General features: G+C 35.5%; 2 protein-coding genes across 3 annotated transcripts in view; both read left to right on the forward strand.

The window, feature by feature from the left end:
- The window catches only part of fbln2 (fibulin 2), a 50,521-nt gene that overhangs the window by 15,596 nt on the left and 18,782 nt on the right, over positions 1-16,143 (forward strand). For both annotated transcript variants that reach the window (XM_079856807.1, XM_079856808.1), the window contains exons 3-7: positions 6,043-6,145; positions 7,100-7,226; positions 8,526-8,715; positions 12,199-12,405; positions 13,658-13,768. In XM_079856807.1, coding sequence (XP_079712933.1) covers positions 6,043-6,145; positions 7,100-7,226; positions 8,526-8,715; positions 12,199-12,405; positions 13,658-13,768 — 738 coding nt within the window. The remainder of the gene's footprint in view (positions 1-6,042; positions 6,146-7,099; positions 7,227-8,525; positions 8,716-12,198; positions 12,406-13,657; positions 13,769-16,143) is intronic.
- The window catches only part of alpl (alkaline phosphatase, biomineralization associated), a 343,644-nt gene that overhangs the window by 14 nt on the left and 327,487 nt on the right, over positions 1-16,143 (forward strand). The window lies entirely within an intron of this gene.

The following is a 16,143-nucleotide window of genomic DNA, read 5'->3' on the forward strand; positions in this document are numbered from 1 at the left end:
CTTTGACCAGTAAGACTTGGACCAGCAAAGCTCACAACATTATCAGCAGCTCTGTATTAGGGTTTTATATCTTGAATTTTTCTCATTCTTTAAATCATTTCGTGTGGTGTTAGCAATGACATCGGTTAGCAGAAAAGGAAATTACTTGACCTGGAATGCAAGTGTTGGAATGAAGGACTCCAGACTAATTCCTCTTTGTGCTACTTCATATTAGCAGAAACGCACAGTTCACTGGCACATGCTGGCTACGCCTCAGCTTCTTTCCTGGATGTTCCTTTGTACGCAAAAGTGTGTTGACGTGTTCCTGAAAGTGATAGATTACCAGACGCAAACAATTTGATGGAGTACGGAAAGCCGGATGGGGATGCAGGTCACTGCAAGAGATTAGACTCATTAAACAAAGAGACTTTATGTAGAGTTGAAACAACAAAGCCTGGGAGTTCATTGTCCTGGGAAATGCATTATGCATCTGAAGGCTTTTCGTACAGTTATCAAAGGAAGTCTTGAGTATTGTGTCAGTTACAGAATAATGACAGGAGGAGGAGATGCTGAATGCAATAATGCTGATTCCTGTTTAACATAAGTTTACACATAGGAGTTAACATGAACAAATGGCTGTCTAATGATGCTCATGTAATAAGTTGAAGAAAATAATGCTTTTGAATGCATAAAAGTACTTGATTTAATAACTGATGAATTAGGTTGAAATATTTTAGTGGTAACACTTACAATAAATGTGTCTTATTTGTTTATAATGCAGTTTACATGAATTTACTATGAGCAATATATTCATGTTAGTAAACTATATTCATATAGTTTCATGATAGCATGATGAGAATTATTATTCCAACAAGGAATTAGAGAGTTAGAGAGTGACTCAGAGGTAAGATAAAGAATGAAGCGTTCACCTAATTATTATAATGATGGCGAAGAAAGGGATGTCCAGAAAATGTCAGGGTTTTGGTTTTGCATTATGTCCATGTCTAATTTCCATGGCAAGCCATTCCTTGTCACTGTTATTTTTTTCACATAAACATATTTGTGTAGTGCTTTTTCCATTAGTTGATGAAAAAAAAAAAAAAAATGGAGACCACTCAACAGGGGTAATGTGAAAATAAGTCTACTAATTTAGAAGAAATCGATTTTCATTCATGAGCGGAGCACGCTCGGTATGCTCACTTAAAATTGAAAAGCTTCAGGCACTTGTTCTAAGCGCTGACTTTGTAGATATTGTTTATTAAAAAGCGACTTTGATGGTGCACATTTAGAAGTACATTGGACAATGTGCATTTGGGGCCTTGAAATGCAGCCAGAAATAAAAACCAATGTTTAACGCCCCTCCAGTGCTCTATGTCAAGTATGTACTTTGCAAGCTAGTGGCCCTATGCCATTGTTTGAGTGTATTTGTGACTGTTAAAACTGTCTGAGATGTTGCAACAACGCAGAGTTCTCAGATTTTAAATTGTGTCACCTGTGTGAAGTGACATTTAGTCATTTAGCCATTAGTCTAAGAGTATGCAGTGAATCATTGTGAATAGCCATCATTATTAGGAAGTGTAAGGAAGTCCTCAGATTGTATATGCATCTCCTATCCCCTATTGGTTTGTTTTTTAAATATATTGGCAAATATATTTAATTTATTTTAAATTCATTCCACAAAACCTCCACCAATTTCCCTTAAAAGCATCTGCAGATTGCATCTGGTTCTAGTTAGAAGTGTTTAGTTCCACAATATCTTGTTTAAAGTCCAAACTACAGGAACAATGTCCATTTTCTCAAACACCGTCTTGCTGATGATACAGTCTTTGTTTGTTTATGGAATATATCATAATGATGCATGCACAATGTTTATGTTTCTTCCGTATTTTGTCCTTTCTAATTTACATAGACGTTCACACTGAACTTCCTGATTCAAACTGGGAAGGAAGGATTCGATTTGTGCCGTTCGATAAAACAGTTTAAAACAAAACATAATAAATATTTGGGTTGTTTAACATCTGTTTTTCTGTGGGAATGAACAATGGATCTCTCATTGTCTGCTTTGGGAGTAAATAACCAAAGTCAAGAGCTCTTCAACGTGGTTGCCCAGAAAGATCAGACAATTGCCGCTTTGAGGTCAAAATGTGACTTTATGACTAGTTAAAGGGGTGTATGGTTAACAGAAGTTCAACTTATGAACTCAAGTTCGTCATCACAGATATGTCAATGAACGCCAATGGGCCATGAACGCTTTTAAGAAGATTAAAAATGAGATCATTAGAGTGGCTGAATCTGCAGTTTGTGGCTGATTATGGCATTTGTGTGACCCAAAAGAGCTGTTCAGTCTTGACGTCAATTTGTAGGTCGACCTAGGCTAATTTGCCATGAGTTCTCTTGGGAAACTTTAATGGATTTTTTTTAGGACAGCAGTTTTGAATTTGAGTAGCATACGGCGTGTGGTTGACATTACTCGAAGAGCCGCTGTTCAACAAATGTGAACAAAATGTAGAGCAAAACATTAACGTCTCTTCAAATCATGTTAACCACATACTTTGTTTTACTTATAAATATAAAAAGCTGCTATTCCAAGCCAAATTGCTCTAAAAATGGCAACATTTTAAATGTTTCTTCTGGATTTACAAACCGAACAGCTCTATTTCATAAATGTTGGTTGAATAATAATCAATACCTTTCATTCACTTTCAAGAAAACTGATGAAGCAGACATTTTTCTTTATGTTACTGTATTTTCTGGTTAGTTGTTACCGACATGCTGTTTACTGATTCAATCCATGCTTTCACAAATCTCCCTGGTTTTGATCCTGCAGATGTTCTGTTACCATCTGTGAAAGAAAAGGCTAAATCTGTCGAGCTCAGAGAGGACCTGTTTTGAAGAGCGCTTTGTATTGTAACCATCTGCTTTACAGATGACCTAATGATGATCTAACAGAGCAATGGCAACAGCCTTCGTTTTAGCGCCCACCCCTTAGTGTGAATCTATGGGAGGTTTTACAGATCTCAACAACAATGTGATCAATACTGCAATTTAACAGGCTCTTAATATACAGGCCTTTGTAAGCATATTGAAGAAAATCCTTGAGAAGGATGTTTTAATAAAGTCAAAGCCTAAACATTAGCTTTGTTTAACTCAATGCGCAAGGCCTTCATTGCGAAATAAGTCTGGGCTTAATGAAAGACTCGTGTTTTTCTGAGCTTTTATCAAAAAGTACATTTACAGATTTCATCATTAATTATGAGATACAGTGCATAGTCGTAACAGTTGTTGCACTTGAGCAAAATGAGCAGAAAACTCAAAGCCATTATGAATCATCGTGCTTTCACGGTATCATAAAAATGACATGCACTGAATAACGTGAACACAACATATGCCCTTGTACAAATAAACAAACCCCAATACAATTCAAGGCTCAAAAAAGGGGCATCACTCATGTTTTATGGCTGTGAAAGTTAAACAGGAAAGCAGAGAAGTTTTTTTTAGCTGATTGCTAAGCGACTGTTGTTTTGTCTTGCGGTCAGTTTTTGTGTTCTTTAATAGAGTACCGGTCACTCTTCGTCTCTGGAGACGCTTTGCTAATGAGTTTTTCCTCTGCTGTATTTGAAAGATTATATTTATAGACAAACCTTAAACTCTTTTAAGCATTACAGAACGTTTTAATAAAAAATGTAGTATATAAACCAGGTGCGGCATGACAAGATTCCAGCGCCACGCAATTTTTTGTCTACATGAAAGTTAAATGCACTGAACTTCACTGCACTCGCAACACAAAGAAAACTAAGAACACATGGTGCTTCCACATCCTTTCTCTGGTTTTGCTTGTGGAACTTGAGGGATTTGTCATATCTCTCAACTTCTATAATCAATCTCTTCCCAATCATGCTTGATGTTTAAGAGGAGCGGGATTTTGGTTCAATGGATTTTCTGAGACATTAGTGCAAAACAATGGGGAAAAAAAACAATCAACATGGAAGAGATCCCTTTTCCCCCCTTGTCGTTGGGCTTTGGAAACCATGTTACATTTTTTATAGTGACTTTTTTGTTGATTATGCCTTGACTTAATCAGAACAATGAGTATTAGAGATGTTTAATCAATTCCAGAACTTCTGCTGTTCACATGTACGACACACGATGTAAGTGAAATCCCAGGCAAAATCTGCAGACTTTTTTTGGAAATATAAAATTAAAATGTATTATGCGGTTATTGGCAGCTACGATAATCGAATTAGCCCAAATATTTAATAAACGAACACTCAAGGGGTGTGAAGAACTATGAATGACAAGCGTTCCAGTTCTGCAAGCTTTTTTTCTTTGAGTTCAGCAGGAACAGAGTCGAAATTTGACTGAATTGGTGTGTTTTAGTTGTTGCATGAAAGCCAATAAGACGTTCGACTCTGTTTACTTCTATGTCTGTCCACTGATTAGCTATAAATAGCTTAGAGGCCCTATTGTTTCTGAGATATTTAGGACAGATGGAAGTTTATCACAAAGTTCAAAAAGTCACCTGGAACAGCAGCTAGTGACCCCTGTCAAGCATTCCAGGAATCCCAGAGCGCTCCGGGCCTCATGTCACTGCTTAAGCAATTTTACAATCAGATCCTCTCCAAGTAAATTCACAGATCATGGATTTGTCTGGTAATAGAGGAGATGCGGGCTAGTTATCATAATTTTAACAGTGAGTATTTTTCAGGGTGGAGTTATTGTTCAAAGTCAGTTTCTGTATAAACGCATATATCTCAAATGGTCAAAACCTCAAAAAGGGTCACATGTCTGTTCTGATTGAGAAAGATGACAATAATAAAGATTTTATTGTTATGATTTTTATAATAAAATCCACATGAAATTACATATAGATATATATTTATAATTGGTATATATAGTATGGTATACTATATAATGACATCTATATATTTTTTATTGATTATAATGATTATTATAAATAATAATAATAATATTTAATTTTAATTTAGTTAATAATAATAATAATAATAATTTTGTTTACTTTTCTAAGATAAGTACTGCATCAGGTCATTTGTCCAATGTAAAATCTAAGTTCTGAAGCAGAGCCAGTTGAGAACCATACAAAACAGATAGTTAACGTTTTCCCTATTGCAAAAATAACCTTAATGACTTCCTAGTGTCTCAACTAGCCGTTTTTGCCTATTTTCTTCTTTTGCAGGCAAATGTTCGCTCCCAGAATGAATAACTCCATGGGAATCCATTTTTTCAATTCAAAGTATTGTTCACACCAAACATTTGCACTGACTTTTAGCGTTTGGTATATGAAAGGGCCGTAAGACTCACACCTAAGCAGTCTTCATTATTACCCTCTTATGGTCTGATTGAAAATTACCCTTGTCAGACTTATACTTAATGTTATCAAGTCCTCTCTACATTTCTATACTCTCTACACTCATTGAAGTAATGGGATTTAATCATATAAAATTCATTTAACTGCTGTTTCACAGCATGTCTGAATAGAAAAGTCATATGATTTTTGACTATATTTTTATGGTTTTCATCCATCATTTCCACAAACTGATTTAGTTCAATTTGAATTTAATTCAGGCCTTCATTCGCACTGAGGGATGAGTAATTCAAAATGTCAAGTGTTTGAAATGAGTCATTACTCTTGTTTCTTTGTATCACGATTTGTTGAAAAGATCAGCCGGATATGCTCCTCAAATTCGTCTTCAATAGACGGCTTATCGAAATTGGTGCTTTTTAAAGACAAATATTTGAAGGCTGAGTTATTTTGTGCTAATGACGCCTATGACGATGCACATACCATGACTGTGTCTGAGTCTTTGAGTCAGTCTCTCTGTTTCCCTCTATACAAAGGCTGCAGATTACATCTTTTATGCTTCTTCTATGGATCCGAGTTGGGCTTCGCCTCTGGGGCTCTATCAATGCTGAGTTTCTTGTCTGCCTGTCTGCCCTTTTCATGTCAGAAACGCGTTCACTGTAAACTCTCTATTCTTTTGTTTGGTTTATGTAAGATAAAACTGATCTGTGAGATGGTTGTCCTCTCGGCGCTTTCACCTCCAGGATTGGTGGAGAGCTGTTGTGTGGCCGGGCAGAAATGGGCCGAGGAGAACCAGCACTGCAACCGTATGCCTGTCAAAACAGAAGACCTCAGCTCTGTGTGTGGGTAAGCTGGATGACATTTCAGATCCTTGGTTATGCTGCTCAGTAAAACTTCCTTGAGGAATCAGTCAAGTAGGAAGCAGAGTGAGAATAATCCATACTAATTTTCTCTGGATGCAAATGAAATGTAAAAAGCTGCTGCTGATTGGTCAGTTGCAACCAGTTGTTTCAAAGCATCCAGAGGTTTTCAACCTTTTGGGTGCCATGGGCTTGTAAATGTGATGAGGATGTAACACCTTTCCTTAAATGTAAAAGACAGCTAAATATTTTCATGTATAAACAGACAATTTTTACTATAATTTTTTTTTTCTGGAAATATATGACGTTTCTATAAAGTTGACACTGCATTATTTTTTTTTCTACCCACAATTAAATGTATAAACCTGAAGAGAAACTTAAAATTATGGCTGTCAAAGATTAGTTATATAATATAATAATATAGAGTATATATTATATTATTATTATATATTGTATTTTAATAATATAATATGATATACTGTACACTACTGTTCAAAAGTTTGGGGTCTATAAGATTTTATGCTCTTGAAAAACACCTTTTATACTCACCAAGGCTGCATTTATCTGATCAAAAATACAATAAAAACATACATATTATTGTAAAATATTATAAAAAATTGTGAATTTTAAGCATCATTACTTCAGTCTTCAGTGTCACATGATCCTTCAAAAATTATTCTAATATGCTGATTTTTTTTTTATGTCTTAAAAAGTATTAATTATACTAATATTTTAATTCTCTTATATATTAATTCTCTTCTTTTTTTTTTTTTCTTTTTTTTCTGAAAACCTTTCCATGGACCCCCTAGCACTCTTTTTGCTGTCCTCTGGGACACCTTAGACCCCAGTTTGAAAACCTCTGCTCTAAACAACAAGTAAATCTGATGAGAACGGTGTTGACAGGCTTGGGTTTAGAAACGTTTTTTCTGCTTTGTTCAAGTGTTGTCCAGAAGCAGTGCTGTTCAGGTGCTCTGAGAGAGAGCAGGTGTCAGGCTGGCATGAATGCTGCAAAGGCCGGACATGCCTGTGAGGGAAACAGCCCGCTCTGTGGAGAAGATTCCCAAATGGTAAGATCTTAACTGGTGGCATCAAACGGACTAAAAAATAATGACTGTTTTCAAACAGTCTACAGAGTTCATAAAATAATGAAAGAAAAATACAAATGATGCATGATCTCTGTGGTATTCAGTATGTTTGGAAACAGTCATTATTTTGGCCAATTCAAAATTATTTACTGAATACTGTCTGGTCATGTGAAAGGCTGGCGATAACATCATGTCCTAATCAGTCCCAACATGACAAAATCTAAAAAAAAATTGTCTTAACAAGCTGTGAACACAACAAGCAGCAGGACATTTTTAAAAATGTGTTTGGTTTCTATTTCTGCTGGTTCAAGCTGGGTAGCCCCGCCCACAGTGAAATTCCCTTTTGGTCCAATTACACTTCTGTTCAAAAGTTTGGGGTCGTTAATTTATTCGATCAAAAATACAGTAAAAACAGCAAAATTGTGAAATAATATATTTTAATATATATTTTTAATTTTTTCCTGTGATGGCAAAGCTGAATTTTCAGCAGTGCCACATGATCCTTCAGAAATCATTCTAATATGCTTAGTTGAAACATTTCTTATTGTAATCAATTATTAATCATCAATTATTTGATGAATAGAAAGTTCAAATGAACATCATTTATTTGAAACAAATATCTTATGTAACATCATAAATGCTTTACTTTCACTTTTGATCAGTTTAATTGGTCCTTGCTGAATGAAAGTATTGATTTAAAAAATAATAATTTTAATTAATTTTAATAATAATAATAATAATAATAATAATCGCATCCAAAATAAAAGTTTGTGTTTGCATAATATATGTGTGTGTACTGTGTATAATTATTTTGTATATATAAATATACACATATGCATGTATTTATTTAAGAAATATTTGCATGTATATACTGTATATATATTTATACATAATTTATATTATATATAAATATAATTTATATATAAATAAAAATTCTTAAATATATACATGCATATGTGTGTTTATTTATATATACAACATAATTATACACAGTACACACACATATATTATGCAAACACAAACTTTTATTTTGGATGCGATTAATCGCGATTTAATCTCAAATAGTTTGAACGTTTTTTTTTTCAAAGTATGAAAGGTGGTGTATGTTAAACCTCAAAAAATGCTCTGATTGGCTGTGTTTGTGTAATATTATACATCATTTTGGCTTTCAGTGTGGAAATGACTTGCTGCTTGAGAAATTACTTATTGCTCGACAGTCACATCATGACAGATTAGGACTGAAAGAAATGTTTTCGATCTCTTTCTTGCTATTTAATGTAGGACTGCTGTAACTGCTGTGCACTGGGTCTGCGTTTACGAAAAGAGGGTAAAGGCTGTGAAGTGCATGAGCATCTGAGTTACCCATGTGGACACGTCTTCCTCACGTGCTGCGAGGAGGGCGAGGAAGGTCCTGCTCCGCCCACGATCAAGAAAAAACAGAGACCTCAACCGACTGCTCTTCCTAAGAGAGGTGAAATTCTTTTCTTTTACACAACCTGGAGTTTTGTTTTTACAGCAGAGTTTACTCATGCTTTGCAATGTGTAACCTAGTGTAGTGTATGGCCGATTTCCAGTGGTTGGGTCCGGGGTGAGTGAGAGTTCATATTTTATTTTGACGAACAGATCTAGACGGGCTGTCATGCCAAGAAAGGGTTGTGATGGAGACACACCATATGATGTGAAACCACACGAGGACCTGGAATGTCTCAGTTTTGAGTTGCATTTTTTTTTTAACCACAATGCCCCAGTTATCTCTTCATCCCAGTGACTTTTGAGTTTATGTCTTCTTATTAACATCAGTGCCTTAGTCGTGATTTTGCTTGTTTGTTTTTAAAGCCTGGATCATATTTGGAAGCGTCTGAAATCTGGCTTTGTCTTGGCATGTTCAAGTTCGTCACACTTCTGGCCGAGAGGTTGACATTGATGGATCAGAGGAAAGAAAGATGCCCAGAGCTGATTGGTCAGGTGTCACGTTACCGTTCAGAATAACGCACAAAGATGCTGGCAAGCTGGGCTGAATCAGAAGCAGATGGCAAAGCAGGCTGTTGCCTCTCTGCCCGTGCCAGCAAACTTTCCTTCTGTCTCAAATGTTTCAGCTGACTAATTTCACTAATTTTGGCAGGATTTGCATGGAAACATTGTTCTCTTTTTTGGAATGATGCTATATGTTTACACTGGGATGAGACCTGATATTAGTTTAGAAATAGACTGTGTACACTCCAAAAATGGATTTTGTTGCTTTTTAAATTGAATTTATTCAAATGAGGTATAATGCAGCATAATTCTTTTGTCTTAACCTGATTTTATTGTGTGAAATCAATTTAATTTGGAAAATGGATGTTTACTTAATCCTTTTGTATTCGGAATGCATGAATAATGTTCACTGGAGAAAAAACAGCGGAAATCCAAATCCAGACCCACACATTGTCTGACTGTGTAGTAAAATTAAAGTTTTTTTTATTTTATTTCTTTGTTAAGTGCTATCTAAAATAAAATAAAACATTTTTTTATATTTATCTAAAAATATAACCTAAAGCTTTCAAGTTCCAAGAATCCAAGAATTTGCATTAAAATGTTTAATAATTTTTAAATAGATTTCAAATTTATCAGAGAAACATAAGCAATGAACCGTGTCTAATACAGTACATTGTGAGTGCGTGTGTGTGTGAGGAAAATTTTCTCACAAAGTGCCTTAAACCTGTATGTGGCTTATAGCTAAATAAAGTTGTTCACCACCTCACATCCTGGCTTTTATTCTATCACCCTGAGAGCCATAGTGTCATATCAGTGTAATGGCAGATGTCCATTACCCAACTAGCACTCCCTCAGTTATCAGCAAAACCTTAGTCAATAGACCCAGGTCAATATTCCTTTGAATGAGACTTAAAACCCAGACTTTACCTCTTGCTATGTCTCAAATGGCACATTCCTTTGGCCCAGTGCCTTGCTTCCCCTTAAGAGCCAACCTGATATCCTGAGGCAAGGTGAGATTAGCTGTAGCCGTGTCAGTAGCTACTGGTTTATTTCCTTTTCGTGTTGCACATACAGATGATGGAATGCTAAAATAGGTCCAATTAAATTGCCTCCATAGAGGTATCCAAAGAAATGCATTTTCTTTCTCTTTTTAAGGAGACTATTGCTAACTATGTAATCCCTTTCGGTTGCATCAAAGGTTTAAGCGATACAAAAACGGTTGAGAGGTAATTATTTCCATGAGGGATGCTTTCTCAGGCCCCCTGCCACCTCACACCCGTAACGTGATTAATTATAGCGGAAATGTTTAATCTCCTTCTCCCTCCATTGCATTTACATTCAGTTAATGACTGTGAGAAATATTTACTTTACACCAGTGCGCTGTGTAAGGTGAAGCCGAGTCTGTTTATAATGTTTAGCCAGACGCTAATTGCCAAGTCAGTCGAACACCTTGCCAAATTGATGTGCGATGTTGGAAAGCCTGTTGATTAACTCTGTAGAATTCGTTGACTGTGGATTTGGGATTGATAGGATGTGATTGGCAGATGGAGGACACAGAGAGCATGGCAAGAACAGCTGGCAGTGGTGGAATGACAGATGTTGACTGGAGTGTTGCTTTATGTATAATGTTTACGTAAAAGATATTCCACAAAAAAAAAAAAAAACTTCTGCCTAATCACTTTCGCCAAAGTCAGTGTGGATGTGGGAGCCATCTTGTGACAAACAACCCCCCCCATAAAACAGGAAATAATATCATAGAGAGGACCCCTGTAGACCCCTATGACTGTCAGGACATTTCAGATTGCATTAATATATCGACTCAGGGCACTTTGAAGGGAAAACAATCATAGCATATGTTGTTGTAGTGTCTTTCCAGACAGAAATGCTAAAAAATAACTTGCTTCAAAGGGCCCTTCAAATCAAACGCTTTCTGTGAGTCAAAGCCAGAAAGTCTCTCAAAATAACAGTTCGTTTATGACATGGGAAGTTTATAGGTTTACACCAAATGGCATGCATCCCAATAAAAAATATAAAAGTACTTATTATTTTGAAATGTTTGAGATGTGCACATGTATGTATATTGTCATGTTATGTTATATTATTAAATCAAAACCTTTGTTGAAAACTGCCAATATTGTAATTCACTTAAAATAATGAAGCTTCCATTTTGTCAGATGCATTTTAAAGGTTGATTGAACAATTAAATGTAGAAAAAGTTGACCATCAATAATTAGCAACTTAAAGGTACACTCTGTAACCTCTCTAGTGGTTAATAAACAGAACTGCACGTGTTTTGTGGAAGAACATTGTAGCTAAAGCTACTTCTCTCTGTTTATGTAGTCACGCATGTACTGGGTTACTCCACAGCGATTGTCATTATAAACACTTATTATAGACGTACCATAGTGATTCAGGATAAGACAAAAACACGATTTGGAAAATGGATTCATGATATACTCGCTCATTATATTCACTGTAATTTTTGAATAAAAAAAAAAGTTACATAGTGTACCTTTAAAATATTAAAGAACTTAAAATATTACATTAAGAACTTAAAACTGAGCATGTTCAGTTTGATCACTTTTTTTCCAAAGCATTTGGTCTTTTTTAATGGCATTTGTTACTCGGAATTAACTTGTTTTAGCTCTACATAGTGTTTTTGATAATATTTTGATTATTTATGAATATATATATTATGCACTATAACATACTTTATGAATACCTTTAAGTAAAGTGTTACCTAAATGCTTCATACTGTACATTTTATTTATAGTTTGTTTCTTTCATTTTTAAACCGTTTATCATTTATTGGCCATAACCTGAACATTTAAATAGGCTTATCAGGCTTATCTATAATATTAGAATTCTGGCTTATCAACCAGAATTCTGATATTGTTGCATCCATGCATTGATGTTAGTAATGTAAATAGAGTCACATGCAAGAGATCTTACTAATCTTACCATCTCTCCCCTTCCTCAGTATCAGACAGTCAGTTTTCGAAGCAAGCGCTGTCGGTTGGGGATGTGGATCCTGCGGCTAATTCACTGGAGGATTTGGAGCATGATGACAGGTGCCAGAGATTTGCACTTTTCTGCCATCACACCTGCATCAACACTCGCGACTCCTACCTGTGCGCCTGCCACCCTGGATACACACTCCTGCAGGATGCCCGCACATGTGTCCCAGGTAAGATCAGCCCCTCCTTGAGTTCTGATGACTCAGGGACAACCTGTTTGCTTGTGTTATACTGTATGTAGATTCAGTTTTGTGTGTGAACCATTTTAGATTAAGCAGGTATAGTTCAACAAATATTCTATTTGGATATGCATAAAGGCTGTTGAGAACCAGTGAGGGTTTATGTTATTCCTAGACTTTCAGAGCAGAGATATACTTCTGTATACAACCTAGCATAATGAAGTCTAATCTTTATGCACTCAAAACACACTCTATCAGCCCTGCATTAAATAGAGGAATTAATCTTAATACCTTCTCAATATCCTGTCTGCAGTGTGTTCGCATTACTTAGAACTTATTTGGATTTAAAATTACCTTAAATAACACTGTGTACTGTGACTTTGCATTTAGGTGCGTGCCTGCACATATAGCAATCTAGTGAAGGTTTTTTATGATGAGTCAGTGAATTAGACATCCTGGTATATTATTTTTGAACTCTAAAGAACATGAATAATATTAATTCTTTATATAACATAACACGTTGAAGCACAGGCAAACAACACTGCATGTTATTTCATAACTCTAAGAGATTTTTGTTTTTAAAAACATGAATTTTGATCAATCTCCATCAATATCAATATCCTGTACAGTTTTTCTTAATATTATAAAATCAATAACTGGGTCGGTCTAGCTCCAAAATGACAAAATATAAATATAAAAAACATATGACAGAGTTCACTTTTGGGTGAATTATCCATTTAACTAGATAGCACAGTGATGGGACTATCTTTGCTTTGCCTGATTTCCTGCAGTTTGTAATTATTTGTCCTGTTTCCTTGGTTATACAGCCAAACCCTAACAACACCACTGCATGATGGGATTGTCATCATGTGTCAATATTGTTTTTGTGTCTCTGGTGACATGGAAGTGTTGATAGAGATAGTGTTGTGCTTCTCCGCAGTTTGAAACTTGACTCATGATCTCATGTCTGGACTGAACTAATGATACGACCACAAATAACTTCCCTCCAGCATTCTTCAGCTGACTTTTGGAATGAAAGAAATTCTGAGCATAAGATACATTATATGTTTGCAAACGTCACAAATCAAATAGCGCTTTCCGTATTTCGCATCTGGTCATGATTAAATGTTGGAAAAACTATTTTTTGGTAGTTCCTCTACCAAAAACCATCTGACAGGGTGTAAAATGAAAAAGAATGACTCATCCCTGTGACATTTCACTCTTTTCTCTCTCTTTCTGACAGAGAAGCTGGAGGAAGACAACAGGGTTGGTGAAGAAGACAGGCTGCTTACTGTAGCTCCAGCAAGACAAGAAACCACCACTCAACCCCCAGTCTTTCATAACCCATGTGCAGGTACGTAATCGTTGTGGGTTTTAGTTCTTTTGCTGTTAAAGGCTGTAAGGACCTTTGAAATAACTGAAAACATTTGGCGACGTAATGCGGTCAAGACCTGCCTGGAACTACTTAAGCCGTGCGTTTCCCTGAAAATAATTGCACACCTTAGAACGTTCGTCAACCAATCAGATTCAGGCATTCAACAGCCACGCAGTGTATAAAGTCCACATAACATACTATTGTTCAAAGGTTTGGGGTTAGTAAGATTTGTTTTTGTTTTTGAAAGAGGTTTCCTATACTCAACAAGGCTACATTTATGGAATCAAAAATAAAGTAAAAACGGTAATATGGTCAAATATAAATATCATATATATTGATTATAAAATTGTACATTTTGTATTATTTTTTTACCTTTTAAAGTTATATATGTGTTTTAGAACATATATAACATATATAACATCAAGAATGTTTAGACATTTTTAATACATATTAAGATATTTTTTTCTTAGCTTCATTCATGATGAATCATTATGCATATATGTTTTGTGGTTGAAAGAACTCAGAATCCTTTATTTGAAATTAAGTGATTTCTTATTTTATTTTTTATCAGTCAAATCTTAACATAATTGGTTGTTCTGGTGTGCACATAACATTGTTCTTTCAAATGTCATGAGATTGACATTCTGGCACCATAACAGAGAACTAAATTCCAGACCATGTAGCCTCACAGGTACTGTATGGTCATTCTAATGCTCTGCACAACATATGTTATCTTAATTGAAACACGCTGAACTGAGGAGCAAAAAATCACCACTTCCTCCTCATCCAGCAGGCCATCCAGAAGATAAAGCACTTCACAAGAGAAGTCCAAATGCCACAACGTTTTATGTAAATCTGGTTTGGGGTTGATGGTAGATGTTTAAGGACTTAAACATTTACTGGAAGTCTGTTACTTGTCTGGGGCACTGTCGTGTTTCTGGAGGATCAATCAGTACGGAAATGATCTGGATGTATCTGGGTGACTCGTTAAGTCATGCTGATCATAGTTCAATTTTGAACGAAATCTGTTATGGTCATCCATGAGCACAGCAGCTCCATTCTGGCATTAATGAGAGTGGAATCATGGGAGTTGTCGTCTTCACCTCCACAGCCGATGGAAAGCAATCCGACGGGAATCAGGCAGAAATCGTTTTCATGGATGAGATGTACTGTGGTATGAAGCAGGGTGGGGCAGAAAGCCTGAGAGCGGACCGAGTCCCATGGAGGAGCACCGGAGCGTTTATTATCCTTATATTTCGCAGTTTGTTTATTTTTTACGATTAAAATGACTTTTTAACCATTGCTGGTTCACGTCTCCTTCTTCCTTGAACTTGAATGTTGTTACAGTTAGTGCTGAATTACTACTCATACAGGTCACTTTTAAATTTGGGGATTTTAAATTAAAAATGTGGGGTAATACAGCGCTGTTTTACTTGGTAGAAACAATCATACTAAATATACATTTGAATGTGTTGAAAGTTATAACGTTACTCTGTGCGTTCGCTCTGTGGCTGATTTGAGATACTTGTTAACTATATCGATATTTGAATATCATATTAATGAAATATGGATGACTTGTGTTGCTAAATGGCATGTAATTATTTTTTAAATACATTGTATGGCAGAATAAATGCTGAATTATACTGTTACTACAAATAAAGCTCTTTCTGATTATGCTATGTTAGCCACTTGACAAAACAGTGTCTCTAAGGCATGGTACAAACATGTTACTTGCTTTAAACCAAAAAAAACAAGAGAATCAAACAATAAGACCGATAATTAACCGTAATGAGCTAAATAACAATGATTCGTTTTCTGTTGATAAAGGCATCCAAACAGTTGCTCACCAGTAAAAAGCATAATAATTTAAAGCGTCAAGGGATTTACAGACAGACTGCACATTGACACGGCGGAAACACGCATTAAAATTGTAGATTTCTCTGGATTTAAACATTGTTGGAAACATTTGGGATAGTGTAAGTTCACAAGTCAACAATATATATAACTTTGCACTAGTGGTTTTTGGATATTTTAAGCTAAAAAATATTGTGCCTAAATAAGTTATTCTGTCAAGAGCAGTGAGTGATTTTCTCTTTGTCTTTTATGACAAATGATTAATGATGGCTGTAGATATATTAGGCTCCTTTCACTTTAAGACCAAATGTGTTGATCTAAAATACTCACACACATCCAGTTTTCACCAAACTGTTTACATAAGACATAACCGACTGTGTTTACATGAATGCTCCACGATGGGCATTTTGACATAATTGTGTGTATTTGATCATTCAAGCGCAACAATAATAACAGTGATCCTTGCCATTGTAATTATAATGTAATGTATAAAAAGAAGT

The sequence above is a fragment of the Squalius cephalus genome (assembly GCF_949319135.1).
Source record: "Squalius cephalus genome assembly, chromosome: 22".
NCBI classification, from domain to species: Eukaryota; Metazoa; Chordata; class Actinopteri; order Cypriniformes; family Leuciscidae; genus Squalius; species Squalius cephalus.